The sequence below is a fragment of the Triticum urartu genome, chromosome 2A, assembly GCF_056163025.1.
Source record: "Triticum urartu cultivar PI428250 chromosome 2A, HENAU_Tu73, whole genome shotgun sequence".
NCBI classification, from domain to species: domain Eukaryota; kingdom Viridiplantae; phylum Streptophyta; class Magnoliopsida; order Poales; family Poaceae; genus Triticum; species Triticum urartu.
In genome coordinates, this window is record NC_141874.1 from 229,427,183 (window position 1) to 229,452,048 (window position 24,866).

The 24,866-nt window shown below is 49.3% G+C and overlaps 1 protein-coding gene across 1 annotated transcript; it reads right to left on the minus strand.

The window, feature by feature from the left end:
* Positions 1-4,149: 4,149 nt before the first annotated feature.
* LOC125537043 (Rab3 GTPase-activating protein catalytic subunit) lies at positions 4,150-8,740 on the minus strand. The gene is made up of 13 exons (XM_048700339.2): positions 8,504-8,740; positions 8,259-8,383; positions 7,138-7,259; positions 6,782-6,969; positions 6,517-6,695; positions 5,949-6,290; positions 5,800-5,864; positions 5,494-5,542; positions 5,268-5,412; positions 5,084-5,171; positions 4,931-5,000; positions 4,696-4,836; positions 4,150-4,618 (listed from the first exon to the last, which is right to left on the minus strand). The coding sequence occupies exons 1-13, from the start codon at positions 8,628-8,630 to the stop codon at positions 4,268-4,270; spliced, it is 1,992 nt and encodes a 663-aa protein (XP_048556296.1). The 5' UTR covers positions 8,631-8,740; the 3' UTR covers positions 4,150-4,267.
* Positions 8,741-24,866: the final 16,126 nt, after the last annotated feature.

Sequence of the window (24,866 nt, forward strand, 5' to 3'; positions counted from 1 at the left end):
TATCGCCTCTGATCCCCTTGCATCGGTGCCTCCATGACCTAGCCGCCGCAGCCCCCTTCTCGCGCGGGATCTGGAGAAGTTTGCCGTGTTTTAGAATTTTCCAGAATTTAACAAGTAAATTTGACATGGCAATGTAGGCATGAAATTTGCCATGGCAAGTGAAAACTATATGTTGCCATGGCAATGAAAAGTGTAGAATCTGCCATGGATGTGTAGTTATATTTGCCATGTCAACAAAGATAGAATTGCCATTACAAATATAAAAAAAGCAAAATTTGAAGAACCTGCCATGAGAGCATTACAAAGGAAAGCTGAAATTTGCCATGTTCGGAAAACATGAATGTGATGGACTTCATGAGATCACAATGCACAAGAAAAACACATAAACACATGGCAACAAAACAACACTTATATGACAAATGGCACAGACGACTGTATGATCCTCTCCATGAAGATTTGAATTTCCATGGCAACTACTATGTCCCATCCAATACTAGAAACAAGAAAAAATACGGATTGAAAATTACCATAGCAACTATGGATTGAACATGGGAGGATTAATATGAAAAACTATCACAAAACATTATATTGAAAAATGAAAACAAAAAACTGATCATCAATTGACAATAATCATCGCACTAAAATATTGGGCACCTTGGCACAGGTTGTTCATTTATGAAACAAACAAATCTTCTCAAATGCTAAAACAGGGTAAGGTATAATGAAGCTTTAGCTAAGTGAATTACAATGTGGCTCACAACACAAACTGCATGATGCTGAAAAACAGTACAAGTACTCTAACAGTCAAAATCTGGCAACTCCGGCCACGGTCGCCGGCCACGAATTCAAAGGGCACAACGCCTCTGTATATCGATATTGAGGGAAGGAAGCAGGGGTAAGACGCAGCTCACCTTGGGGACGTGCTGGTGAGCACGGAGGAGTCCAGGGAAGCAGGACGACGGCAGGAACTAGAGGAGAGCATCGGCAGCGAGCCCGCCTCCACTGCTCCGGCCTGCCTCACACGCGCGACGCCATCCTTCCGTTGGTGAAACTCCTCTCTGTAGTGGCCCGCCTCGGCTCCGCTGCCACCAGCCATGGGAATGGCTGGCGGGGGAGGTTAAGATGTCGGGCATGCCGTGCGCTTCCACGCCCTCGAGCAATCCACCGCGCACGTCTCCACATCATCGTCGATGCGCGCTGCGTACCCCCGCCGCTGCCGACCCCGTGCTGGATGCGGGGGCTGGTTGGAGGGGATTGGCGCCCTTGCCGTCGCCTGGGTTGGCGCCGACGGCGCCCGTGGCCTGCTCTGACAGAAGCATCCCCTGCTCCGTCGGCTCCTCATCCGCGACGCGGTGCCGAATCGAGGCGGAGCTACACGCGCTCGATGCGGAGACAACGAGACCCGACCTCACCCCGCCAACCTCGGCGACGACGGCAGGTCGACGCCGGCAGCCCGTCTTCAGATCCGGCGAAGAAAAGGGAAGAAAACAGTGAGGAGTATTGGGGGAAGAGGCCGCCGGGGTGGGGTGAAGGGGAGTTGTGCCATGGCGGCCGCCGGCGAGGACGCCGACCACCTGACGGGGCCGGAATCCTCTCTGAATCGCCGGGATCCTCTCTCTCTCTCTGCTCACTTGCTCCGTGTGGGGGGAGGTCAACGAGAAGGGTGGGAGTGAGTGAGCGAGGAGAGGACAGCGTTCGGGCGGGGACCCAAACAGCCCGCACGACCGCTACTGCTGACGTGTCTGTGCGCCCTGCTTTAAGATTGATGCAACAAATCTAATGGCAGCGAGGGCGTTCGGACGAAGTGGTCTCAGCCCACACGTGTGGGTGTTAATATCTCCGAAAATGAATGGTTCAAAATGATTGAGACGTCATGAAATTTCTCTTTTGAATCTGAAGTACAACTTAAGATTTCAACAATACTATACTGCAATACTAGATTTTTTAGCAAACATTTATTCTCTTGTTGTCATTGTTAACAACAACGGAATGCAAATTTGAAGGCGAAAACAAGAACAAAGTACCTTTGGATAAAATAAAGTTTATCCATAGTATTGTTTTATTTCATACAAGAATTAATCATCATGGTAAAATACAAGAATATGGCCTTTCAGCAACCAGGTTGCTCAAATCCGACCACCAGCAGCACCGAGACCGTCACCTGCACCAGCACCACCGCCATGCCCGCCACCAACACCTCCACCAAAGCCTCCACCGATACCACCTCCGGCACCTATGCCGCCGCCAAGCCCACCACCGTGCCCCCCTCCAAGACCTCCACCACCACCAAATCCACCACCTCCACCGGCGCCGCCTCCGAAACCCCTGCCATGACCGCCTCCAAGCCCACCACCACTTCCTCCTCCGAGTCCCCCTCCGCCTCCTAGGCCTCCACCAGCTCCACCGCCTACTCCAGCCCCTCCACCGAAGCCGCCACCGTGCCCACCTCCGAGACCTCCACCGGCACCGCCGCCGCCACCAAATCCTCCTCCCCCTCCAGCTCCGCCGCCTCCACCACCGCCACCAGCTCCAAAGCCGCCGCCATGTCCGGCACCACCGCCTAGCCCGCCTCCACCGCCACCTCCAAAGCCACCACCTCCTCCAGCTCCGAGCCCGCCACCGGCTCCTCCTCCAGCTCCTACACCACCACCGGCTCCTCCTCCACCGCCTGCACCACCACCGAAGCCCCCTCCATGCCCACCTCCGAGACCTCCACCGGCACCGGCACCGCCACCGCCACCAAATCCTCCTCCACCGCCTGCACCACCGCCAGCTCCAAAACCACCACCTTGTCCAGCTCCAGCACCACCGCCAAGCCCGCCCCCACCGCCACCTCCAAAGCCACCACCTCCTCCACCTCCGAGCCCACCACCGGCTCCTCCTCCACCTCCGAGACCTCCTCCAGCACCACCTCCTGCACCAAAACCTCCCCCAGCACCTCCGCCCGCCCCACCTCCGGCTCCAAAACCACCACCGTGCCCCCCACCAAGGCCACCTCCACCACCCAAGCCACCCCCTCCACCACCACCAAAACCACCACCTCCACCTAAGCCACCGGCATGGCAGCGACCGTGGCGGCAGCCACGACCGAACGGGCCACGGCCGAATCCGGCGAGAGCCACGGAGCTCAGCTGCGTTGCAATGCCGAGAAGGAGTAGCAGCAAGACCGTTCGCTTGATAGTGGCGGCCATGGTCGGCTAGCTACAGACACCGCTACTCGATCCTGGCTCGCTGTCGTTGGGATGGTTCCTGCAGCCCCGATCTGCGTTGGTATTTATAGGAGCAGTTGTCGTGGTTTCTTGTGGCCGGCCGGCCGGCATGTAGTTGGTTGGCGGGTGGCGCGAACGTTGCATTAACTGAAGAGCTGCCGCGTTGGCCAAAGTAGTTGAGGAGATGAGAGTGGACTCTGGAGATGGGAGTCAAACTAAAGTACGTAGCTGTCGGAGGATAAGATTGAAAAGACATTGCATGCAGCCGTGCATGGCAGTGGGTCGCGGCACTCGAACGGCCGTGTGTCGTTGCTGCGGACGAAATGGATGGCATCAAGTGCAGTGGCAGCCTGGCAGGTACTGTACTGTTCACCCTCGCAGTTCACTGATCACCGCCGAGGCGCCGACGGCACTGTATCTCAATGAACTACGCTTCAGTCGTGATCTGCTTACGGTTGGTCCAGGTTTCGGCATCAAGATTAATTAAAATTATAAGGAGAAAACTGAACCGAGCCTTGACGCTTAGACGTACTGTAATGGGAGCCTCTATTTGTCAGTTAACTAAAAAAAGCGAGTGCATCAGTGTCTAATATGGACGTTCAGATCATCATCCAACCGCCCAGAATAGATCCATGAACTGTTCATGGTCTTCCTCCTCACGATGCTCCCATCCTACCCCGCCCTAACCTCCGGCCTCCACCACCCACGGCCGGCAGGCGCTACCGCACACCGCCATTGCTGGCCGCCGCCCGACCATCCCTCTATGCCCCGCTGCACCAAGGAAGACTTTCGGCGATCCCCTGCAACCCCACCCGAAGATAGATAATGGGGCAATGAATTCACCCTAGGATAGTGGGGCTCTCTTCTCTGGCGAGGTTTCGGTGCCAGAAGGAAGAAAGAAGGTGACTGACGCTAGAGAAATTTTCAAGTACCTGAGAAATAGCAAAACCATTTTTTTTTCAAGTTTATTGCAAAGTGTTCAATGAATTGGATGAGTATTTACAGCTTGGGGCACCTTCTTTACAAGTTGTACAAAAGGAAACATCCTCGAGTCTCAACTACAAAATCGTCCATTCGCTCTCGTCAAATGGACCCAGAGCTGATGGTGGGGGCGCCGATGGCAACTCTGAAGTTTTTGCATTCTTTTTCGAAAATAGGGCGGCCTTCCTCTCACGAAGGTTCGAGAAAAAATTTGTATTCTTTTCTTCCGGTGATTTTTTCTCATCATTTGGCGATGTTTTCTTCTCATCCTTGGCTACACGCTTCCACAGAGACTGACGATCTTTGCCAGTGAAATTCAGCTTGAGCTTGAAGCGGTTCTTATTCTCGGCAGACTTCTCGTCAGGTTGCTCCATGATCTGAAGAGCGTCTTCAGGATGGGTTACTATGGCCTCCATCGTCTCATAAACCTGGCAAAGTATGTTAAATGTTAATACCACTGTATGCAGTAACATAATTAGCAGATGAATAAACAATAGCAGAGTACCTTGCAGATCTCATCCAGCTTCTCTTTTGACATGTCATCTTGGTAAATGCCAATGATGTAGTCTTTACAATCGTAGAATAATTTTGACAGATTACTGTCTGCTGGTAGCACTGATTCAGCTGCTACAAAGCATACAGAAAGCTGATATACAAGCAGCAAGTAGTAAGGCCTTGAAATAATGACATGGAACTACAAGAAAACATCACGGAGACAAAAATGCAAACATTCAACTCACAATGACTGAGAGTAGCTGCTGAAACAGTTTTCCTGGTTCAATAACTTCCAAGGCATCAAATATGCTCTCCCTACAAGATTACATCACTCCAATAATCATTTACGAGCAACTCAAGATCCAGCGCAGAAAACCGCCACAATATTTTGTACTTACACAGCTAAATCTTCATCATATAGCGGAGTTTGTTCAACAGCAGGTATAGGTTTTGCTGCTTCCCACAATTCCTTCCACAAATTTCCTTCTAGTTAAGCACAATACATCAAAATGTAGAAGACATTTAGGTTAGAGTTGGCAAATAAGGGAGCAACCATAGGGAAGGGAGGGAGAAAATTGTTACCTTTTGTTTGCATTCTGTCACTTAGCCGGCCACGTCTAGATGAGCCCTCCCCTACTGTTGCATTGCTTGCTGCACAATCTTCAGACCAGTCAGGTGGAGAGTGCCACCTAATGAAATCTTCAAGGACACATCCCGGGTTTGCAGCCTATTGTCCAAAAGAAAATTATTGCTTAGGAACCTCAATCAGACAGACTCACAGCCAGTGCCTGAACAACTTTAAACTTGCCTTGAACGCCTGCATATCTGATAAAAGCTGAGAACAGCCAGCACCAACACTGAAAACACGTATACAAGGCAGTGTCACAATCATTGCTCTATTGCTCAAAAGTTAAGGAGAAACCTTAGCAACATAAATGGTAACTATGGTCATACATAATTATATTGCACTTTTAAGTGGGGAACAAACTGGTAACGGTAGAAGGAAATAAAAAATAACAAATGAGAATGCTATGCAAAACTTATGTCAAATCATTCCCTCAGATTTAACTTGTAGCATGCACAGTATGGTAGTACAAATGAAAGATTGACATGCCTTCCTGTCCGTAAGACAAGTTCCTCTGTTTCTTTTATGAGCTCTGCTGTCATAATAGGGCCTTCCTGAACATATATATTGTGCAAGCATTCAGAATACTGAAAGAAAGCACCATAGAAGATGAAGTAACAACCAATGCAACAACTTACCTGCAGAATCGGAGAATATACAGGCTCACCAGTTTCTAACAGTGTTAAGTTCCCGGATGCATGGTCAACACCAAGCCGAAGAACCTGATCACCACTGCTATTGCTTGCGTAAATCCCACTGTCACGAGAATCTCCATTTGAATACCTGGGATTTGAGTTATCAATACTTTCCTGTTTTAGCAAGGAATCAAGTGTCTCCTTTGCTGCTTTTCTCCGTTGTTTCCTGGCAATGCAGCAATTTATAACTTGTATCTCCTGATATAGTAAACAGCAATTCAAGTCCGGTGCAGCATTTAATGACATTCGAGGCACTGGTTGCCCATCAGACCATAGTTTCTTCAACTGCACGTATACCAAAAGAATTAAATGTGGTGCTGACATTTAGTTTTATTGAAGTTTATAAATTTATTAAGGATTTTGCTTGTCTTGTTCCCTCACAAACCAAATTCCTTTTGTGTGAAATGTAATGACTAATGATCTTATGCCGCTTAGCAATTTGTATGATCAACAGGTGAATTTCAAAGCAGCATGTTCAAACAATAGGGGCACATATCACCAACACACTTACCTCAACAACTACAGATTGCCAAAAAAATGCCATCTTGTGCACAGAACTAATGCCGCCAATAATCTCTCCCAAGTGATGAACAAAGCTTCCAGGTGGTGCACCATGGATATCCCTGGACAAAGATGCTGAATGAAGTAATTCTGGGGCACACTGACTTTCATCATGGGGCAACTCTTCCGCTGAAAAGATAATTCTGTAATATATTGCAACACTTGAATTGCAAAGTAAGAAGAAAAAAACAGCTCAGCACATCATGGTAACATACCGAATTTGAACAACGAGTACATCAAGGATTTTGTTTCGTCGTCACCAAAAAATTCAGAACTAGATCTTTCCTCCTTTTCACGGCAAACAAGTGACTTAACAACAGACAAGCTCAAGCCACCCTTCTCTTTCAGATATTGGTCACCACTGAACTTCATATCATTCATTGAACTGAATCTTTTTCCATCTCTAGAGAACACGAAAAAATGGTTTACAATTCGTAAAATAAAAGAAACAAATCAAGTAAAAAGAAAGCACTTCAGAAATGTAAAATGCAAAATGATGCATGTTTTCTTGCAGCACTAAGTGTACTTTTCCATTAAAAAAATATGGTGGATAGACAGAAAACAAACTTACTCAATGGCTGCAATCAACTGTTTAACTATTGAAGCTGGGGGAAAGGACAGGTTAGATGAAGAAGTTGACCCGGCTTCTATCTTCAAGCCTTCCTCGTCTGCTGAGGGGATTACTTCAGGGACCTGGAAGCAATAAATGTTTTGCACCTTATGTGACAATTGCAGGGCACAACCATTTCAACATCTAATTTGCATTTATAATTTATAATGAGAAAGATCACAAAATGGATAGGTGAGCATTCAACAAAGAGGCCTTTTAGGTGGATTAAACATCAGGTGTCAATTATAGAAGCATACACATCAGTCGCACGCTGCCCACGTTCTTTTTTCCAATCCAATGGAATATAAACCTCCACACCCACCATTATCAGTTATGGAAATTGATATGGAAGGACTTCCAGTTCCACTCAACTGAGCAAAACAAGCCAAGCTTAATTCCTTTTTTCGGAATGCATGGCAGGAGCTCAGCCCATTCTTTTAGAAGAAGCAAGCGCGGAAAAAGCTAGAGAACACGTATGTACAAAGTTGACCACCAACTGCTGGACTTCCAAGTACGGCGAATGGCAAGGCCGGCCATCACAAAACTTCAAAAGAAAAGGATCACAAGAAGTCGAGAAGCCTCAACATAAGGTTAACCAAATAGTCACACCATGGAGCATTCACAAAGCCTCAATATAAGGTTATCAAGTACTCCCGCCGACCCATATTAATTGAAGCACACTTTGTACAAATTTGTAGAGAGTTGTATTAAGTGTGCGTCAATTAATATGGATCGGAGGGAGTAGCTGCTACTAGCTGAAACGTCTGATCTCTTTTCACCCATTGAGGCCCAACTCAAAACCTCACAACTCTGCTACGCGCTGCCACAAGAACAGGGTCACGCACACATAGAACAACTTCACAGTCGCTGGTAACAACTTCCAAGTTTACACACATATTCAGAAAGCAACAACCAAACCTGACGAATTGAACACCCCACCGGGACACCAGGTATCACCGATTCAGCACCACAACACGCCCCTCTCACAGCCTCACCTCGGCAGGACTGCTCAAGCATCGGACTGATAGACTCTACACACACGAAGCGGCAACCGATTCGACGGCAATGACAGGACCATGTACCTCATCAGGCGGAGGCTTCACGTCCGGCGCCTGACCCGAGGCGGAAGCGGCCGCTTCAGCGTCGACCTGCCGATCCATCGAGGTCCTGGGCGACGGCGTCCTGTGCCCGCTGGATCCGTCCGCATCTGCACATGCCACGAGCGAATTCGAACCGAAGCTCATCAGATTCCGAGCCCGGAACCGAGCAGAAGTGGAGCGGGGGAGGACTGGAAAGGAGTCAGGACACATGAGTACGCCGTTGGTACCTCGGAGGTCGGCTTTAATGTCGGTGAGCACGCGCTCGGCGCGGGCGGCGGCGGAGTGGATCGCCGTGCGCGCCCGCGACACGAGCGACGTCGACGACGCGGGGGGAGGAGGAGGCAGCTGGTGCATGGTGGGCCTACTTGGCAGTGGCGTGGGGGAAAGGGGGAAGAAGCGGAGGAAGAGGAGCTGGAGGAGGTATGGGGGAATTTGGGATGGGGAGACTGAGCGCAGCCAGCAGCACAAGCCAAGGAATTTGTTTTTACGATTTTCATATAGTATATTTTAAAACGGAATTGCTATTTCACATCTACTCCCTTTGTTCTTAAATATTTATCTTTCTAGACATTTCAACAAGTGACTATATACGAAGCAAAATAAGTGAATCTACACTCAAAAATATGGCTACATACATCCGTATGTTGTAACCATTTGAAATGTCTAGAAAGACAAATATTTAGGAACAAAGAGATTAGATGTAATACTATAATATCTCACATCTAACATCATTATCACCATCACCATCTGATTAATGTTTTAAGATTTGTTGTTTTTTTGTCCGTGGGTTGTTCGTGCCTCTTTTAGTTTTTTTTTGCTGTTTTTTAAACAACGTTAAAATAACCAGTGCACCAGACCGTGTTGTTGGGTTGTGTCGTGGTTTTAACTCTGACAGTGATGTAGAGGGGTATGTATGGAGAGGCTAGATCTTAGCTATGGAGGAGTTGTAAGCACATGAGGATTACGAGTTCAGGCCCTTCTCGGAGGAAGTAACAGCCCTACGTCTCGGTGCCCGGAGGCGGTCGACTGAATTATGTGTGTATGAATAACAGGGGTGCGAACCTCCCTTGATACTGAGGAGGGGGGTGGCTTATATAGAGTTCGCCAGGCCCCTCCAGCCCTCAGTAATGCAGGGTTTAAAATACATTAAGACTGGGCGTTACTGGTAACGCCCCTAATAAAGTGCTATGATGACCATAAAAGCTACTTAATGTCCGACCGTTTGCGTGCGGAGTGACTTTAGATCTCCTGGCAGTCGAGCGGTTGGCTTCGTGATCGAGTGATAGCTTCGTGGTCGAGTGTCTTGAATCCGTCGAGTGGGATACCTCCAAGTCGATTGAAAGGTGACTTCTTCTAGGGATGTCCTTGGGTAGGGTACTTAGAACAGGTCCATGCCCCTACCCTAGATACATAGCTTCATCATTAGCCCCCGAATGGATCGAGATTCGAGTGGAGAAGGAGTCGGGGATCTTTCTGACTGGTTCTTCATGTTACATAAACGTCTTGTTTTGGATCAGTTGTCACGGATGATGTCGTCAACTTCTTTCAGTCGCCTTGATCCATTCTTGGCCTCTTGTCGAGTGAATTTCTTTACTTGTGAAGTTCCGAGTGACAGTGTGAAAGGGATCTTCTGTTTGATGAGTTGTTCTGCGGCTCGCGGATTTTGCGGGATTTGAATTTCGGAAAGCGCGCGGGACGGGGGCGGCCGCAGTAATCGGATGGGATAGGACGGAAGCTCCTCAATCCCCGCGCCACCTTTTTCGCCACGTACCGCGCGCGCGCCTGTTGCGAGATTTGACGGGATTGCCTGGGCCTACCAGCCAGCCACTCGGAAGCGACCTCTTATAAGCTCCCGGCTCGGGACCCCCGAACAGTGCGCCTTCACTTCTCCCCCTTCCTTCATAAGATCCTCCGCCACCTCCGCTCTCACCTTGGTGCCGTAGGTCTGTTCGAGCTTCGCCGGCGACGATGGTGAAGGAGAAGACGTCGGCTCTGGAGCGCGCAAAGAAGGCGGCGGTGCAGGGGAAGGGGAAGAAGTCCGCTCGGGGCAGATCTTCCTCGAGGACTGCTCTGCCCAAGGATTGGATCCAGGCGACTGGATGCCGTCGGCGATTCGGCAGGATGATCTCGACGATCTGGTCGAGGGGGGATTCATTCACCACAAATCTGCGCGTCTCCCGGGGAAAGAAATCGAACCCCAGCCTCTTGATGGTGAGTGCGTCCTCCTCACCATCCATATCGATCGTGGATTCTCTCTGCCTCCTCATCCTTTTTTCCGGAGCTTCTTGAACTTCTTCGGAGCGCAGCTCCATCACTTTACTCCCAATTCTATTGTGTATCTTGCTACTTTCGTTTCCTTGTGCGAAAACTTCTTGGGTTGCCGCCCCCATTGGGGACTCTTCAAGCACATCTTCACTTGCCGCTCTCAGTCGGTCAAGAAGGCCAAGTCGAGTGACGAACGGACGCAGGTGATCCAGCTGTGTGGGGGCCTGGCGATCCAGATGAGGGGAAAAAGTTCCTTTCCGTCTATCACTTTTCCCGAGTCAGTCCGTGGGTGGCAGTCGACTTGGTTTTATTGTAAAGACCAGGTGACCCCAGGACAGTCGACTGGGCTTCCCCCTTTTTCTCTGAATCGAGCACAAAAACCTGCCTCTCTGAAAGTGACGCCGGAGGAAAAGGCGCAAGTCAAGGTGCTGGTCGGTCGAGTGGTTCAGCTGGTCCGCGAGGGTGTGACTGGCATGGACTTGTTGGAAGTCTTCCTTCGGAGGCGCATCCAACCGCTTCAGGCTCGTGACCACCCGATGTGGCTGTACTTGGGTCTCGAAGACACCACTCGGATTCACCCAAAGGAGGTCATTGACGAGATGTTGGAAGGGTGGCTGTCGAGTATCACAGGGAACATGGACAACCCCCGAGGAGCCAGGAGGATTCCTCCACTCGACCAAACATACGAAGTGGACAAGGTCTAACCTTGCGTTTCCGACTGTGATCTTGCTTTCTTTATTTGTTCTCTTTGGATCAGTCGATTGACTTTTTTCTTGCTTGCTGTCCTCTAGGCCACTACTGAGATGTACTCGACACCCAATGGAGCACAGGAGCAGGCCGAGGAAGGAGAGGCGAGCGGAGGCGAAAGTGGAGACGAGGGAGAAGAGTGGGAATCTAACGGCGAAGGAGAGGGGGGTGACGACGACGACTCCAGTGAAGAAGAGGAGGAAGAAGTCGAACCTCCCCGCTCGGAACGGCGATCCAAGCTTACACACGACCCTGCGTGGGAACGTGGTAAGGCGACTGTCCCTGTTGGGCAGTCGTCGAAGCGACCTCGGACCTCATCTCCAGCACCGACAGAAAAAGCTCCCAAGCATCCACGCGCGACGCCGTCCAAGCCGCCCAAGGCTCTGCCCAGGATGAAGATGGCTGTCCCCACCATTTCTGGGTAATAGTAGAATTTGTTTTCCTTTGTTGAATGTGACGGACTCTTGGTCCACTCATTGAATAAGCTAACTGACTTTCGAAATTTGCAGTGCTGCCACCTCGGAGATCTCCGCCAAGGATGATGATCAAGAGATGGAAGACGCTGTTACTTCCAACCCCGGTACGATTACTGATGCTCTGCTTTTAGTCGACTGACGATTTCTTATAATTCCGGTCGATTGGATTTTTCTTGTAGCTCCTCCTCATGTCATTGACCTCCCTGACGATGACGACGAAGTGCCGCTGAGGGCGCGAAGGAACAGGAGGGCGCCGGCTAGCAAGACCCCACAAACTACTCCGGCGCCTGAGGCCGTAGTCCGGGAGGGTGGTGATACCACTCGGGCTTCTGTGACCTTCGCTGAACCCCTGACGAGTGTCCGGCCTTCAACGTCGACTGTAAATACGCCTTCGCTTTTTGCCACACACCACGTCCCTGAGGACCAAGTGGGTGCCGCTAAAGAGGCTATACGCCAGGCGGGGATCATGATGGAGCAAGTGAAGGTGGTTCGGGACGCCAGCCAAGCAGCTTATGATGCGAGTTCAGCTCTTCAGAGCAACGTCCAGGTCAGTCGATTCACCGCTTGTTCTGTTAGGATATGCTATCTGAAGAATCTCTTTTCCGAAGATCTTTATATCTGTACACCCACTGGGTGTGTCTATTAATCTTTTTGACGAGTGGGGGCACGCTAAGTGCACCCACTGGGTGTAGTCCCCGAGACTACGGTGGACTGCTGGCAGTCGACTGTAGTCTCTATATTGTGTTGCTTTAGTTTAACTTCTTCACTCGGTCTGGTCAGGCCATGTCGAATGGAACTGTACACGGTCGACTGCGGGCAGTCGATTTTTTTGGTCGAATCAGTGGGGGCGCGCTGAGTGCACCCACTGGGTGTAGTCCCCGAGACTACTGTCGAATGTTTTTGATTTGACTGTAGTCTTAGAAACGCCATCGTTGTCTCTTGGTTACTCGGAAGCAACTTATCTTGGATGTCTGTCGACTGATTTTTTGCAGAAATCCTGCGAACTTGTGGCTCGCTACACTGAGTTGGAGAACAAACAGATCCAGCTGAACCTTGACTTGAAGCTTGCTCAGGAGAACTTGCAGAAGGCGAGGGACGAAGCAAAAGGTATGGCTGGTGAGCTTTTGTCGATTGTCCTTTCTTTCTGGCTGTCCTCGATGTTGATCTCACTTGCTGTTTCGCAGACAAAATGGAGGAGGCTCTGAAGAAGAAGGATCAAGACCTTGCCGAAGCTCAGAAGGAGGCCCTGAACAAAACGAAGCTTGCTGAAGAAAAACTGGCTTCAGTCGGTATTCTTGAAAAGGAAAACTCCAGGCTGAAAACTGCTCTCGACGTGGCTAATCAGGAGGTCAGCCGTCTGAAGAAAGACAAGATGGCTCTGAGTGACCAGGCAGGTGAACTGGCGGGGAAGAGGAACGATCTGGAGGTTTATCTCGGTGGACTCGCCAAGAAGCTGTTCGTCATGCTCGAGGGTAATTACTCCGGTCCGACTGACTTGCAGTTACCAAACCTGCGTAGAGCCACTGACTTATCCTTGAATTGTGTTTACAGAATTCTGCCAGAACTTCGAAGAGGAGACCAGTCGAGTGGAGACAGGCTTGGACCCCATCAATTCTCCAGTGAAGGACGAGGCTACTATGAACGTGCTCCGGCTGGAATCTCGTGTTGCCGGAGTTGTTGACTATCTTGCTTGGTTGAAGGTTGCGATGTCGCGGATCGACACGCCGCTCTGGCCTAGGACGACGCTTTAGAATGACCTCGAGTCCCTGATGACTCGACTGAATGAAGTCCCAGGTCGAGTGGTGGAATGGAAGAAATCTTTTGCTAGATGTGGCGCTGACGTCGCTCTGTCTCTGGTCCGCGTCCACTGCAAGGAGGCGCGAGAAGAAAAGTTGGCCGCCATCCAAGTTGCCAATACCAGGAAGCACAACTTTCAAGACTTCATGGAGACTTTCATTGCTGCTGCCACTCGCATTGCAGACGGGATTGACTTGGACGAGTTCGTCGCCCCTTCCGGTCCTCCGCCTGAGGAATAAAAACTTTTATGCTTCACTTTAAATTTGCCTCGGAATGCCGAGTGGATTTTGTAATCGTTAAACCCTGTCGAGCTGGAGGCTCGAGTACTTCGATCTGTGGTCTAGGACCTTTGGATCTTATCTAAACTTGATTTATCGTTGAATATCTTCATGAATTATCTATCGAGTGGAGCTTGTTCTTCACTCGAAATAACTTTGTATTTGTGGAGCAGCTCCGAAGGAGAAGGTAGCAGTCGATTTGCACCTCGTCGTCCTTACAGATTGGGATGTGTTCCGTACTTAGGCGAGCACTGGGCTGCAGCTAAGCCCCCGAGTGGGAGGTCTGCTCTCCACTCGGTAGGATTTTAAAAACTTAGGAGAGTACTGGACTGCGGCTAAGCCTCCGAGTGGGAGGTTTGCTCTCCACTCGGTAGGATTTTTTCAAACTTAGGTGAGTAATGGACTGCCGCTAAGCCTCCGAGTGGGAGGTCTGCTCTCCACTCGGTAGGATTTTTTCAAACTTAGGCGAGTACTGGACTGCAGCTAAGCCCCCGAGTGGGAGGTCTGCTCTCCACTCGGTAGGATTTTAAAAACTTAGGCGAGTACTGGACTGCGGCTAAGCCTCCGAGTGGGAGGTCTGCTCTCCAATCGGTAGGATTTTTTCAAACTTAGGCGAGTACTGGACTGCAGCTAAGCCCCCGAGTGGGAGGTCTGCTCTCCACCCGGTAGGATTTTTTCAAACTTAGGCGAGTACTGGACTGCAGCTAAGCCCCCGAGTGGGAGGTATGTTCTCCACTCGGTAGGATTTTAAAAACTTAGGCGAGTACTGGACTGCGGCTAAGCCTCCGAGTGGGAGGTCTGCTCTCCACTCGGTAGGATTTTTTCAAACTTAGGCGAGTACTGTACTGCAGCTAAGCCCCCGAGCGGGAGGTCTGCTCTCCACTCGGTAGGATTTTAAAAACTTAGGCGAGCACTGGGCTGCAGCTAAGCCCCCGAGTGGGAGGTCTGCTCTCCACTCGGTAGGATTTTTTAAACACTTAGGCGAGCACTGGGCTGCAGCTAAGCCCCCGAGTGAGAGTCTGGCTCGCCACTTGGTAGGATTTTTTAAACACTTAGGCGAGCACTGGGCTGCAGCTAAGCCCCCGAGTGGGAGGTCTGCTCTCCACTCAGTAGGATTTTTTTAAGCACTTAGGCGAGCACTGGGCTGCAGCTAAGCCCCCGAGTGGGAGTCTGGCTCGCCACTCGGTAGGATTTTTTAAACACTTAGGCGAGCACTGGGCTGCAGCTAAGCCCCCGAGTGAGAGTCTGGCTCACCACTCGGTAGGATTTTTTTTACAAACTTAGGCGAAACGGATTCGCAGCTAAGCTACCCACTGGGGGATTTCACACGCAAACAAAGGCGACAGCAATTATAGGAAGAATTGTAACACTCTTGTTTTTGATAAATAGACTACAGAAGTTTTTCTTATTACATCTCATCTGAGTGAGAATTCAAGTGTAAAAGGGGTGGAGCAGTTCCGCATTCCAAGCTCGTGGCTCATCGATCTGGCGACCGGTATTGTAAAGGTGATATGCTCCATTGTGGAGGACTCTGGTGACGATGAAGGGGCCTTCCCAAGTAGGGGCGAGCTTGTGTGGTTTCTGTTGATCCACTCGGAGGACCAAATCTCCTTCTTGGAAGGCTCAACTCTTCACATTTCTGGCATGGAATCGACGCAAGTCTTGCTGATAAATGGTCGATCGGATCATAGCCATTTCTCTTTCTTCTTCCAGGAGGTCGACTGCGTCTTGCCGGGCTTGTTCTGCTTCATCTTCGGTGTAAAGCTCGACTCGTGGCGCATTGTGAAGTAGATCGCTCGGCAGGACTGCTTCAGCTCCATAAACCAGAAAGAATGGAGTTCTTCCAGTCGACCAATTTGGAGTGGTCCTCAATCCCCACAGAACTGACGGAAGCTTGTCGACCCACGCGCCCGCTGCGTGCTTGAGATCACGCATCAGCCGAGGCTTTAGTCCTTTGAGAATCAGACCATTTGCCCTTTCTGCTTGTCCATTCGACTGGAGATGGGCGACCGATGCGTAGTCGACTCGTGTGCCTTGAGAGGCCCAAAAAGCTCTGAACTTGTCCGAATCAAAGTTTGACCCATTGTCAGTGATGATGCTATGCGGGACTCCATATCTGAACGTTAACTCCCTGACGAAACTGATAGCAGTGCAAGCATCAAGATTCTTGATGGGCTTAGCTTCAATCCATTCGGTAAACTTATCGACTGCCACAAGCACATGTGTGAAACCGCTCCTGCCTGTTCTCAGTGGACCAACCATGTCCAGTCCCCAAACAGCGAAGGGCCAAACGAGTGGAATGGTCTTCAGGGCTGATGCAGGCTTGTGCGACATGTTGGAGTAGAACTAGCACCCTCCACACTTGTCGACTATCTCTTTTGCCATTTCATTCGCTCTTGGCCAGTAAAATCCCGCTCGGTATGCTTTAGCCACAATGGTCCGAGAGGACGCATGATGACCACAGGTCCCCGAGTGGATATCGTCAAGGATTATCTGACCTTCTTCTGGTGTTATACACTTCTGACCGACTCCAGTCGCGCTTTCTCTATACAACTGTCCCTTTATGACTGTAAAGGCCCTGGATCGATGGACGATCTGTCGAGCCTCTTCTTCGTCCTCCGGGAGTTCCTTTCTCAGGATATACGCGATGTACGGTATCGTCCAGTCGGGGGTGATTGCCAAAACTTCCATGATTAGGTCGACCACTGCCGGGATTTCAACTTCAGTCGGATCTGTGGCACTCTTTGGCTGCGGGGCTTCATCTGTAAAAGGATCTTCTTGGACTGATGGCGAGTGGATGTGCTCCAAAAACACATTGCTGGGGATGGCTTCTCTCTTGGAGCCTATCTTTGCCAAATCATCAGCCGCTTGATTTTTCAGTCGGGGATGTGATGAAGCTCTAACCCCTCGAATTTCTTCTCTAACTTCCTCACTGCATTGCAATACCCAGTCATAGCTGGACTTCTGACGTCCCACTCCTTCATCACCTGATTAACCACCAAATCTGAGTCGCCAATAGACCATGAGGCGGCGGATGCCGAGTGAAATGGCCATGCGCAACCCATATAAAAGTGCTTCATATTCTGCTTCGTTATTGGAGGAATCGAAGTGAATCTGGAGAACATATCTGAGCTTATCTCCTCGGGGGAAAACCAATACTACCCCAGCACCGGAACCATTCAGCATCTTAGATCCATCGAAGAACATGGTCCAGTGCTCCGAGTGAACTTGAGTCGGAAGTTGCTGTTCGATCCACTTGGCGACGAAATCTGCAATTGCTTGGGACTTGATAGCTTTCTTTGCCTCAAACTTGATATCCAAGGGAAGAAGTTCAATCGCCCATTTGGCCACTCGACCAGTTGCATCTCTGTTGTGCAAAATCTCTGATAGCGGAGCGTCGCTGACGACTGTAATGGAATGATCAGAGAAGTAATGTGCAACCTTCTTCGTGGTCATATAAATCCCATATACAAGCTTCTGGTAGTGAGGATATCCTTGCTTTGAAGGAGTCAAAACTTCAGAAACATAATATACTGGCGCTGAACTTTGAAGGCATTTCCTTCTTCTTCCCGCTCGACCGTAAGTACTGTATTGACAACTTGTCCTGTGGCTGCAATGTAAAGCAGCAAAGGCTCCTTGCTGATTGGGGCAGCAAGCACCGGCTGGGTGGAGAGCAGAGCTTTTAGCTCTGCAAACGCTGCATCAGCTTCCGGAGTCCACTCGAACTTGTCGGACTTCTTCATCAGTTGGTAAAGAGGCAATGCCTTTTCACCGAGACGGGATATGAATCGACTTAAAGAGGCCAAGCAACCTGTAAGCTTCTGAACGTCATGTACACGCACAGGACGCTTCATCCGGAGTATAGTACCAATTTTTTCAGGATTGGCGTCGATTCCCCATTCAGAAACGAGAAAACCGAGTAACTTTCCACCTGGAACTCCGAATGCGCATTTTGATGGATTGAGCTTGATATCATACCCCCTGAGGTTGACAAAGGTTTCAGCAAGGTCAGTCAGCAGGTCGGAACCTTTGTGTGACTTAACCACAATATCATCCATGTATGCCTCCACGTTCCGACTGATTTGAGTGAGCAAACACTTCTGAATCATCCTCATGAACGTGGCTCTGGCATTCTTGAGGCCGAATGGCATGGTAACATAACAGAAGCACCCGAACAGAGTGATGAAAGCTGTTTTGATCTCGTCGGGCCCGTACAGACGGATTTGATGGTACCCGGAATAGGCGTCTAGAAAAGACAAGCGCTCACATCCCGCAGTCGAGTCGACTATCTGGTCGATGCGGGGAGAGGAAAATGATCTTTCGGGCAGGCCCGATTGATATGCTTGAAATCAATGCACATGCGAAGTGACTTGTCCTTCTTGGGGACCATGACAACATTGGTGAGCCACTCGGAGTGGTAAATTTCTCGGTTGAACTCCGCTGCTAAGAGCCGAGCCACCTCCTCGCCAATGGCCTTCCTCTTCTGGACAGCGGACCGTCGAAGATGTTCTTTCACAGGTTTAAATTTTGGGTCGACTCGTAGACGGTGCTCAGCCAGCCCCCTGGGAACTCCAGGCATGTCAGAAGGCTTCCTTGCGAAGATGTCCCAGTTCTCACGGAGAAACTGGATGAGCGCTTCTTCCTATTTGGAGTCGAGCGTCATTGAGATGTGAGTTGGAGCAGCATTGGACCGGTCGGGTGAATGTGAACTGCCTTCGTTTCACCGGACGACTGAAAAGCTGATTCTGAAGCAGGCTTCTTAGCTCGTAGCAACTCACTCGGATCTGCAGTCTTCTGATACTCTTGCAGCTCGACCACTGCCATCTGAGCGTCAGCAATCTTTGAGCCTTTCTGAAAACACTCTTCTGCTTTCTTCCGATTGCCTGTAACAGTGATCACACCTTTGGGACCAGGCATCTTCAATTTGAGATACACATAACATGGTCGAGCCATGAAGCATGCATAAGCTGGCCTGCCCAAAATAGCGTGATAAGCACTTTGGAAATCCACAACTTCGAATGTCAACTTTTCCTTGCGGTAATTCTTGGAATCACCAAAAACCACATCAAGAGCAATTTGGCCGAGTGACTCGGCTTTCTTCCCAGGAATGACTCCATGAAAACTCATGTTACTGGTACTGAGCCTGGACATCGGAATGCCCATCCCTTTCAAGGTTTCTGCATACAGTATGTTCAAACCGCTGCCTCCATCCATCAGGACTTTGGTCAGTCGAGTGCCTTCGACAACTGGATTGACCACCAGAGCTTGCCTCCCAGGGGTGGCAGTGTGCGTAGGGTGATCAGACTAGTCGAATGTGATGGCAGTCTAGGACCACTTCAGATAATTGGTTGTTGCCGGAGCAACCATATTTACCTCATGGTTAATAACCTTCAGTCGACTTTTGCTCTCAACATCAGCAAAAATCATCAGGGTGGAATTGACCTGGGGGTACCCATCGTCACTATCTTCCTTGTCCTCAACTTTGTCCGACTCCTCCTTATCTTTGGACTGCTTGCCTTGAAACTGCTGGATCAGAAGCTGACACTGTCGAGTGGTATGCTTTGGGTAAATGAGTTTACCCTCTTCATCTTTCTTGGTGTGGATGTGACACGGTAGATCCAAAACATCATTTCCATCTTGGTCTTCAACTTTCTTGGGGTTCCAAGGTCCTTTGGGTTTTCCCTTAAATTTTCCCTGGGTTACGGCCAGGGCCTCCCCAGGAGCGGCTGGCTCAGCTTTCCGCTTCTGTTTCCGACTGGAATTTCCTCCGGTTTCCTGGGCGACTGCTTTATGCTTGCCACTCCGGAGTCGATCCTCATCTTCACCATTAGCGTACTTGGTGGCAATCTCCATCATCCGATTCAGAGACATCTCTCCGGTTCGACCGAACTTCAGATTCAATTCTCTGTACTTAACGCCTTCTTTAAAGGCACAAACTGCTTGATGATCTGGTACATTTTCAACTGTGTGATGCAATGTGATCCACCTCTGGATGTAATCCCTTAGAGTTTCATTCAGTTTCTGCACGCAAGACCGCAATTCCGTAAGGCCTGCAGGTCGCTTGCATGTTCCTTCAAATGTGGTGACAAACACTCGGGAGAGATCCTCCCAAGTGTAAATGCTGCTGGGTGCTATCTGATTCAGCCACGCTCTGGCCGGGCCTTCTAACATGAGAGGCAGGTGCTTCATGGCTACCTCATCATTCCCACCGCCAATCTGGACAGCCACTCGGTAATCTTCGAGCCAAGTATCAGGCTTGGATTCACCGGTGAACTTACTAACTCCAGTCGCCAACCTGAAGTTGGGAGGAATTACAGCGGCTCTGATGGCTCGACTGAAACACTCCGGCCCTGAAACATGTACTCTGCTACTGGTAGGCGCATCTCTGTCATGGCCTTCTCGGTGAGCTCTATTCCTGTCGACCAAACCTTGAACGAGAATGGATCTCGCATCAAAGCCTGGTTCCCTGGGGTCGACTGGAATTCTCCGCCCAACACTATGAGGGCGTCTGTCATCCTGCTGTCGAGGCACATATGATCCACTCCTCGGGGGAGGGGTTGGCACTGGACGTCGATCATCACGATCGAATCGGTGATCATACTGCTCATTCCTTCTGTACTGATCATGCCGGTCTCCATGTCCCTCATGCCTCGGAGGCAATCTTGGGCTGTGAGCCGACTAGACTGTATCCGCTGCAACGGATCGACTGTGGATCCTATTCAGCGACTGAGAAACAACGGAATTCTGGTCTCCCGCTGCCCGGAGCAACGCTCTGATCTGCAACAAGCCTCTGCCAGCCTCTGACTGGGACGGCTGAATCGACTCTGCTATACGGGCCGCAGCCGCCAAATTCTGAATCGGAGTACGATATACCTGCGGGGGCGGAAAGAGTTGACGTCGACTGGATTCTGGAGCCCGTTGACGCGCTCGCTCGTCGAGTGTTCGCTGGATATTCTCCAGTCGAGTGCGCTCGGCCAAGTTAGCCAAGCGCGCGTCCTCCAAGGCTCGGGCCTCGGGGGTTTCTCCAATGATAGGAGTGTGGAGTGCATCCATGTTCCGGCGGCGAAGCTCCTCCCGCTGCAACAACGTGAGAGGCTCGGGGAGATACTCCTCGTGAGGACGCGACGGGTCGCCCCCATCCACGCCTCCGTCAGCGCGGTGAAAACCGGGAGGACTGTGTGGCCCATCGATCACCAGAACCTCTGCAGCTGGGTCACTGCTGTCGCATTCGGATGCGGTCTCTGCGGAGCCAGTCGACAGGTCGAACAGGCCGTAGAGGGATTCGTCGGGCTCGATTGCCGTGACTTGTGGGGTGGCCGACTGGCGGGCCATCGCATGCCTCACCCACCTCTGAAGCCTCGACCGACCGGAGCGCTTGCGCCGGCGAGACACAGGGCAGGGAGATGCCACAGGAGCCGACCGATACTGGGTCGACGGCTGCCGCAGGAGGACACCACGAACGCATGCGCGAAAGTGCGTCGCCCCGTGGACAGGGAGCGCGTTGACGTCGAGTGGAGCCTCCTGAAGCCAAGCGGAGTCGTCGGCGATGAACGTGAGCGCGCCGAGACGGATCTCGCGGCCCTCCACCAAAGCTCCGCCCGAAACCATGATCAAAGAGATCGGAAAAATCGCAACTTCTCCAACTAGGCGCTAAGACTCCTAGCCCCACGATGGGCGCCAACTGTCGTGGTTCTAACTCTGACAGTGATGTAGGGGGGTATGTATGGAGAGGCTAGATCTTAGCTATGGAGGAGTTGTAAGCACACGAGGATTACGAGTTCAGGCCCTTCTCGGAGGAAGTAACAGCCCTACGTCTCGGTGCCCGGAGGCGGTCGACTGAATTATGTGTGTATGAATAACAAGGGTGCGAACCCTTGATACTGAGGAGGGGGGTGGCTTATATAGAGTTCGCCAGGCCCCTCCAGCCCTCAGTAATGCAGGGTTTAAAATACATTAAGACTGGGCCTTACTGGTAATGCCCCTAATAAAGTGCTATGATGACCATAAAAGCTACTTAATGTCCGGCCATTTGCGTGCGGAGTGACTTTAGATCTCCTGGCAGTCGAGCGGTTGGCTTCATGATCGAATGATAGCTTCGTGGTCAAGTGTCTTGAATCCGTCAAGTGGGATACCTCCAAGTCGATTGAAAGGTGACTTCTTCTAGGGATGTCCTTGGGTAGGGTACTTAGGACAGGTCCATGCCCCTACCCTAGGTACATAGCTTCATCAGGTTGTTCTTGTTTTCAATGATAGAGGCGAAGGTGTCCCGATGTTTTGATGAGATGGAGGCTTTCGTTTTTTGTGGGAGTCAACCTTGACGATCCGACTACGAACGTGCGAGACGTCACGCCTTAGAAATCGCTAAACCAACTTCCGAGAGTTATTGACCACGCCGGAGCACGATCAACCTGACCACGAAGGTCTATTTCCTACGAGCAAACAAAGAACAAGTAAAAAAAGATCGCAATCTGGATATTGTGAATATAAGAGGAAAGCCTTATTAATGAAGGTGGGGTTCTGCGACGCCTTTGTGTGGTCGTTGAACACAAACAAAGTACGCGAAGTTGCAGCTATGGTGAACTTTTAATCTAAACAAAACCCAAAGTCTAAACGACGCCCTAAGGGCTGTATATATGGAGGAAGAGGGGGAATTTCGTAGCCCTTAGAGGAGGGGTCCGAAACCAACCCTAACTCTTGTTTCCCCACACATATGGACTCTAAAAACAGCCTATAATTGAGTATTTTGAAATTACATGGGCCTGGCCCAATAACAAGGTGACGCAACACCTAGAATAGCCTCTGGACGAAATTTATGAAGTGGCCTCTTGTATATTTCATCCAAGGCTTCATGCACTCCTTATGGTGGCTTCAAAATCCTAAAATCATCACTTGCAACTCCGTTCTTGTTCCCCTTGCGCATGCCATCATATCCATGCTTGGTCTTGCTCTAGTGTTCATCCCTCTTATCCATGCCAGGCCCTTCATTTGTAAGCAAAACAAATGTATTCAATTTAGGCAGCATCATATTCTCATGAACATTAGAATCATTACCAAAAAACGAAAGTATCTGATAATTTAATTGGCGTGCGCGAGCTCTAGTAATTGGTCCAGTATATGTAGCAGTAGGGGGTTGTAGGTGTAACAATGGTATTGATGTCCTCATCATCCTCCCCTTCTTGAAATGAAGTCGTCATCGACAGAAGCTCATCTTTCTCGCCCAAATAAGGCTTCAAATCTGAAATGTTAAAAGTGGGACTAACCCAAAATCTGCAGGCAGCTCAAGTTTATATGCATTATCATTTATTTTCTCTAACACCTTAAAAGGACCATCAGCACGTGGCATTAGCTTTGATTTGCGCAAATTAGGAAATCTATCCTTACGCAAATGTAACCAAACAAGATCTTCAGGTGCAAACACAACATGTTTTCTACCCTTATCTCCAGCAAGTTTATATTTATCATTCATACGCTCAATGTTTTCCTGAGTTAACTCATGCATTTTTAAAATCAATTCAGCATGTTGCTTAGCATTAAAATTAATCTTCTCCGAAGATGGAAGCGGCAACAAATCAATAGGTGCACGAGGTAGGAAACCATACACAATTTCAAAAGGGCACATCTTAGTAGTAGAATGCAATGAACGATTATAAGCAAATTCAATATGAGGCAAGCATTTTTCCCACATTTTCTTATTATTCTTCAAAACAGCCCTAAGCATAGTAGACAATGTTCTATTGACTACTTCAGTTTGTCCATCAGTTTGGGGTGACAAGTAGTACTAAAAAGCAGTTTAGTCCCCATTCCATAAATATCTCCAAAAGTGGCTAAGAAATTTAGGATCACGATCTGAAACAATAGTTTTTGGCACACCATGCAAGCGAATAATTTTACGAAAGAACAAATCAGCAACATTAACAAGATCATCGCTTTTATGACATGGTATAATGTGTGCCATTTTCGAGAACCTATCCATGACAACAAATATGCTATCCCTCTCTTTCTTTGTTCGACGTAAACCTAAAACAAAGTCCATAGATATATCCTTCCAAGGAACACTAGGTACAGGTAAAGGCATATTTAAACCATGAGGATTTAGTCGTGACTTAGCTTTTTGACATGTAGTGCAGCGAGCAACAAAACGCTCAACATCCCGTCTCATCTTTGGCCAAAAGAAATGTTTAGCAAGTATATCCTCCGTCTTATTCACGCCAAAGTGTCCCATTAATCCTCCTCCATGCGCCTCCTGCAACAACGAAAAACGAACGGAGCTAGCTGGAATGCATAGCTTGTTAGCACGAAACACAAATCCATCATTAATGACGAACTTGTTCCACGTTCTTCCTTCTCTACAATTCTCCATTACATCTTTAAAATAAGCATCATGCACATATTGATCTTTGATGGTCTCCAAACCAAATATTTTGAAGTCCAGATGTGAAAGCATAGTATAACGACGAGATAATGCATCAGCAATAATATTATCTTTATCCTTCTTGTGTTTAATGACATAAGGGAAAGTCTCAATGAATTCAACCCATTTAGCATGTCTATGATTCAGTTTAGCTTGACTTTTAATATGTTTCAAAGATTCATGATCAGAATGTATAATAAATTCTTTGGTCCATAAATAATGTTGCCATGTTTCTAAAGTCTGAACAAGAGCATAATTCTTTATCATAAGTAGAATAATTCAGACTAGGCCCACTCAATTTTTCAGAAAAGTATGCAACAGGTTTGCCATCTTGTAATAACACACCTCCTAATCCAATTCCATTAGCATCACATTCAAGCTCAAAAGTCTTATTAAAATCAGAAAGTTGGAGTAAAGGAGCATGTGTCAACTTATCTTTCAATACCGTGAAGGCTTCTTCCTGTGCGGTACCCCAAACAAAAGGCACATCCTTCCTTGTAAGCTCATTGAGAGGTGCAGCAATGGTGCTGAAATCTCTCACAAAATGCCTATAGAATCCAGCGAGGCCAAGAAAACTCCTCACTTGTGTGACCGTTTTGGGCTGCGGCCAACTCTC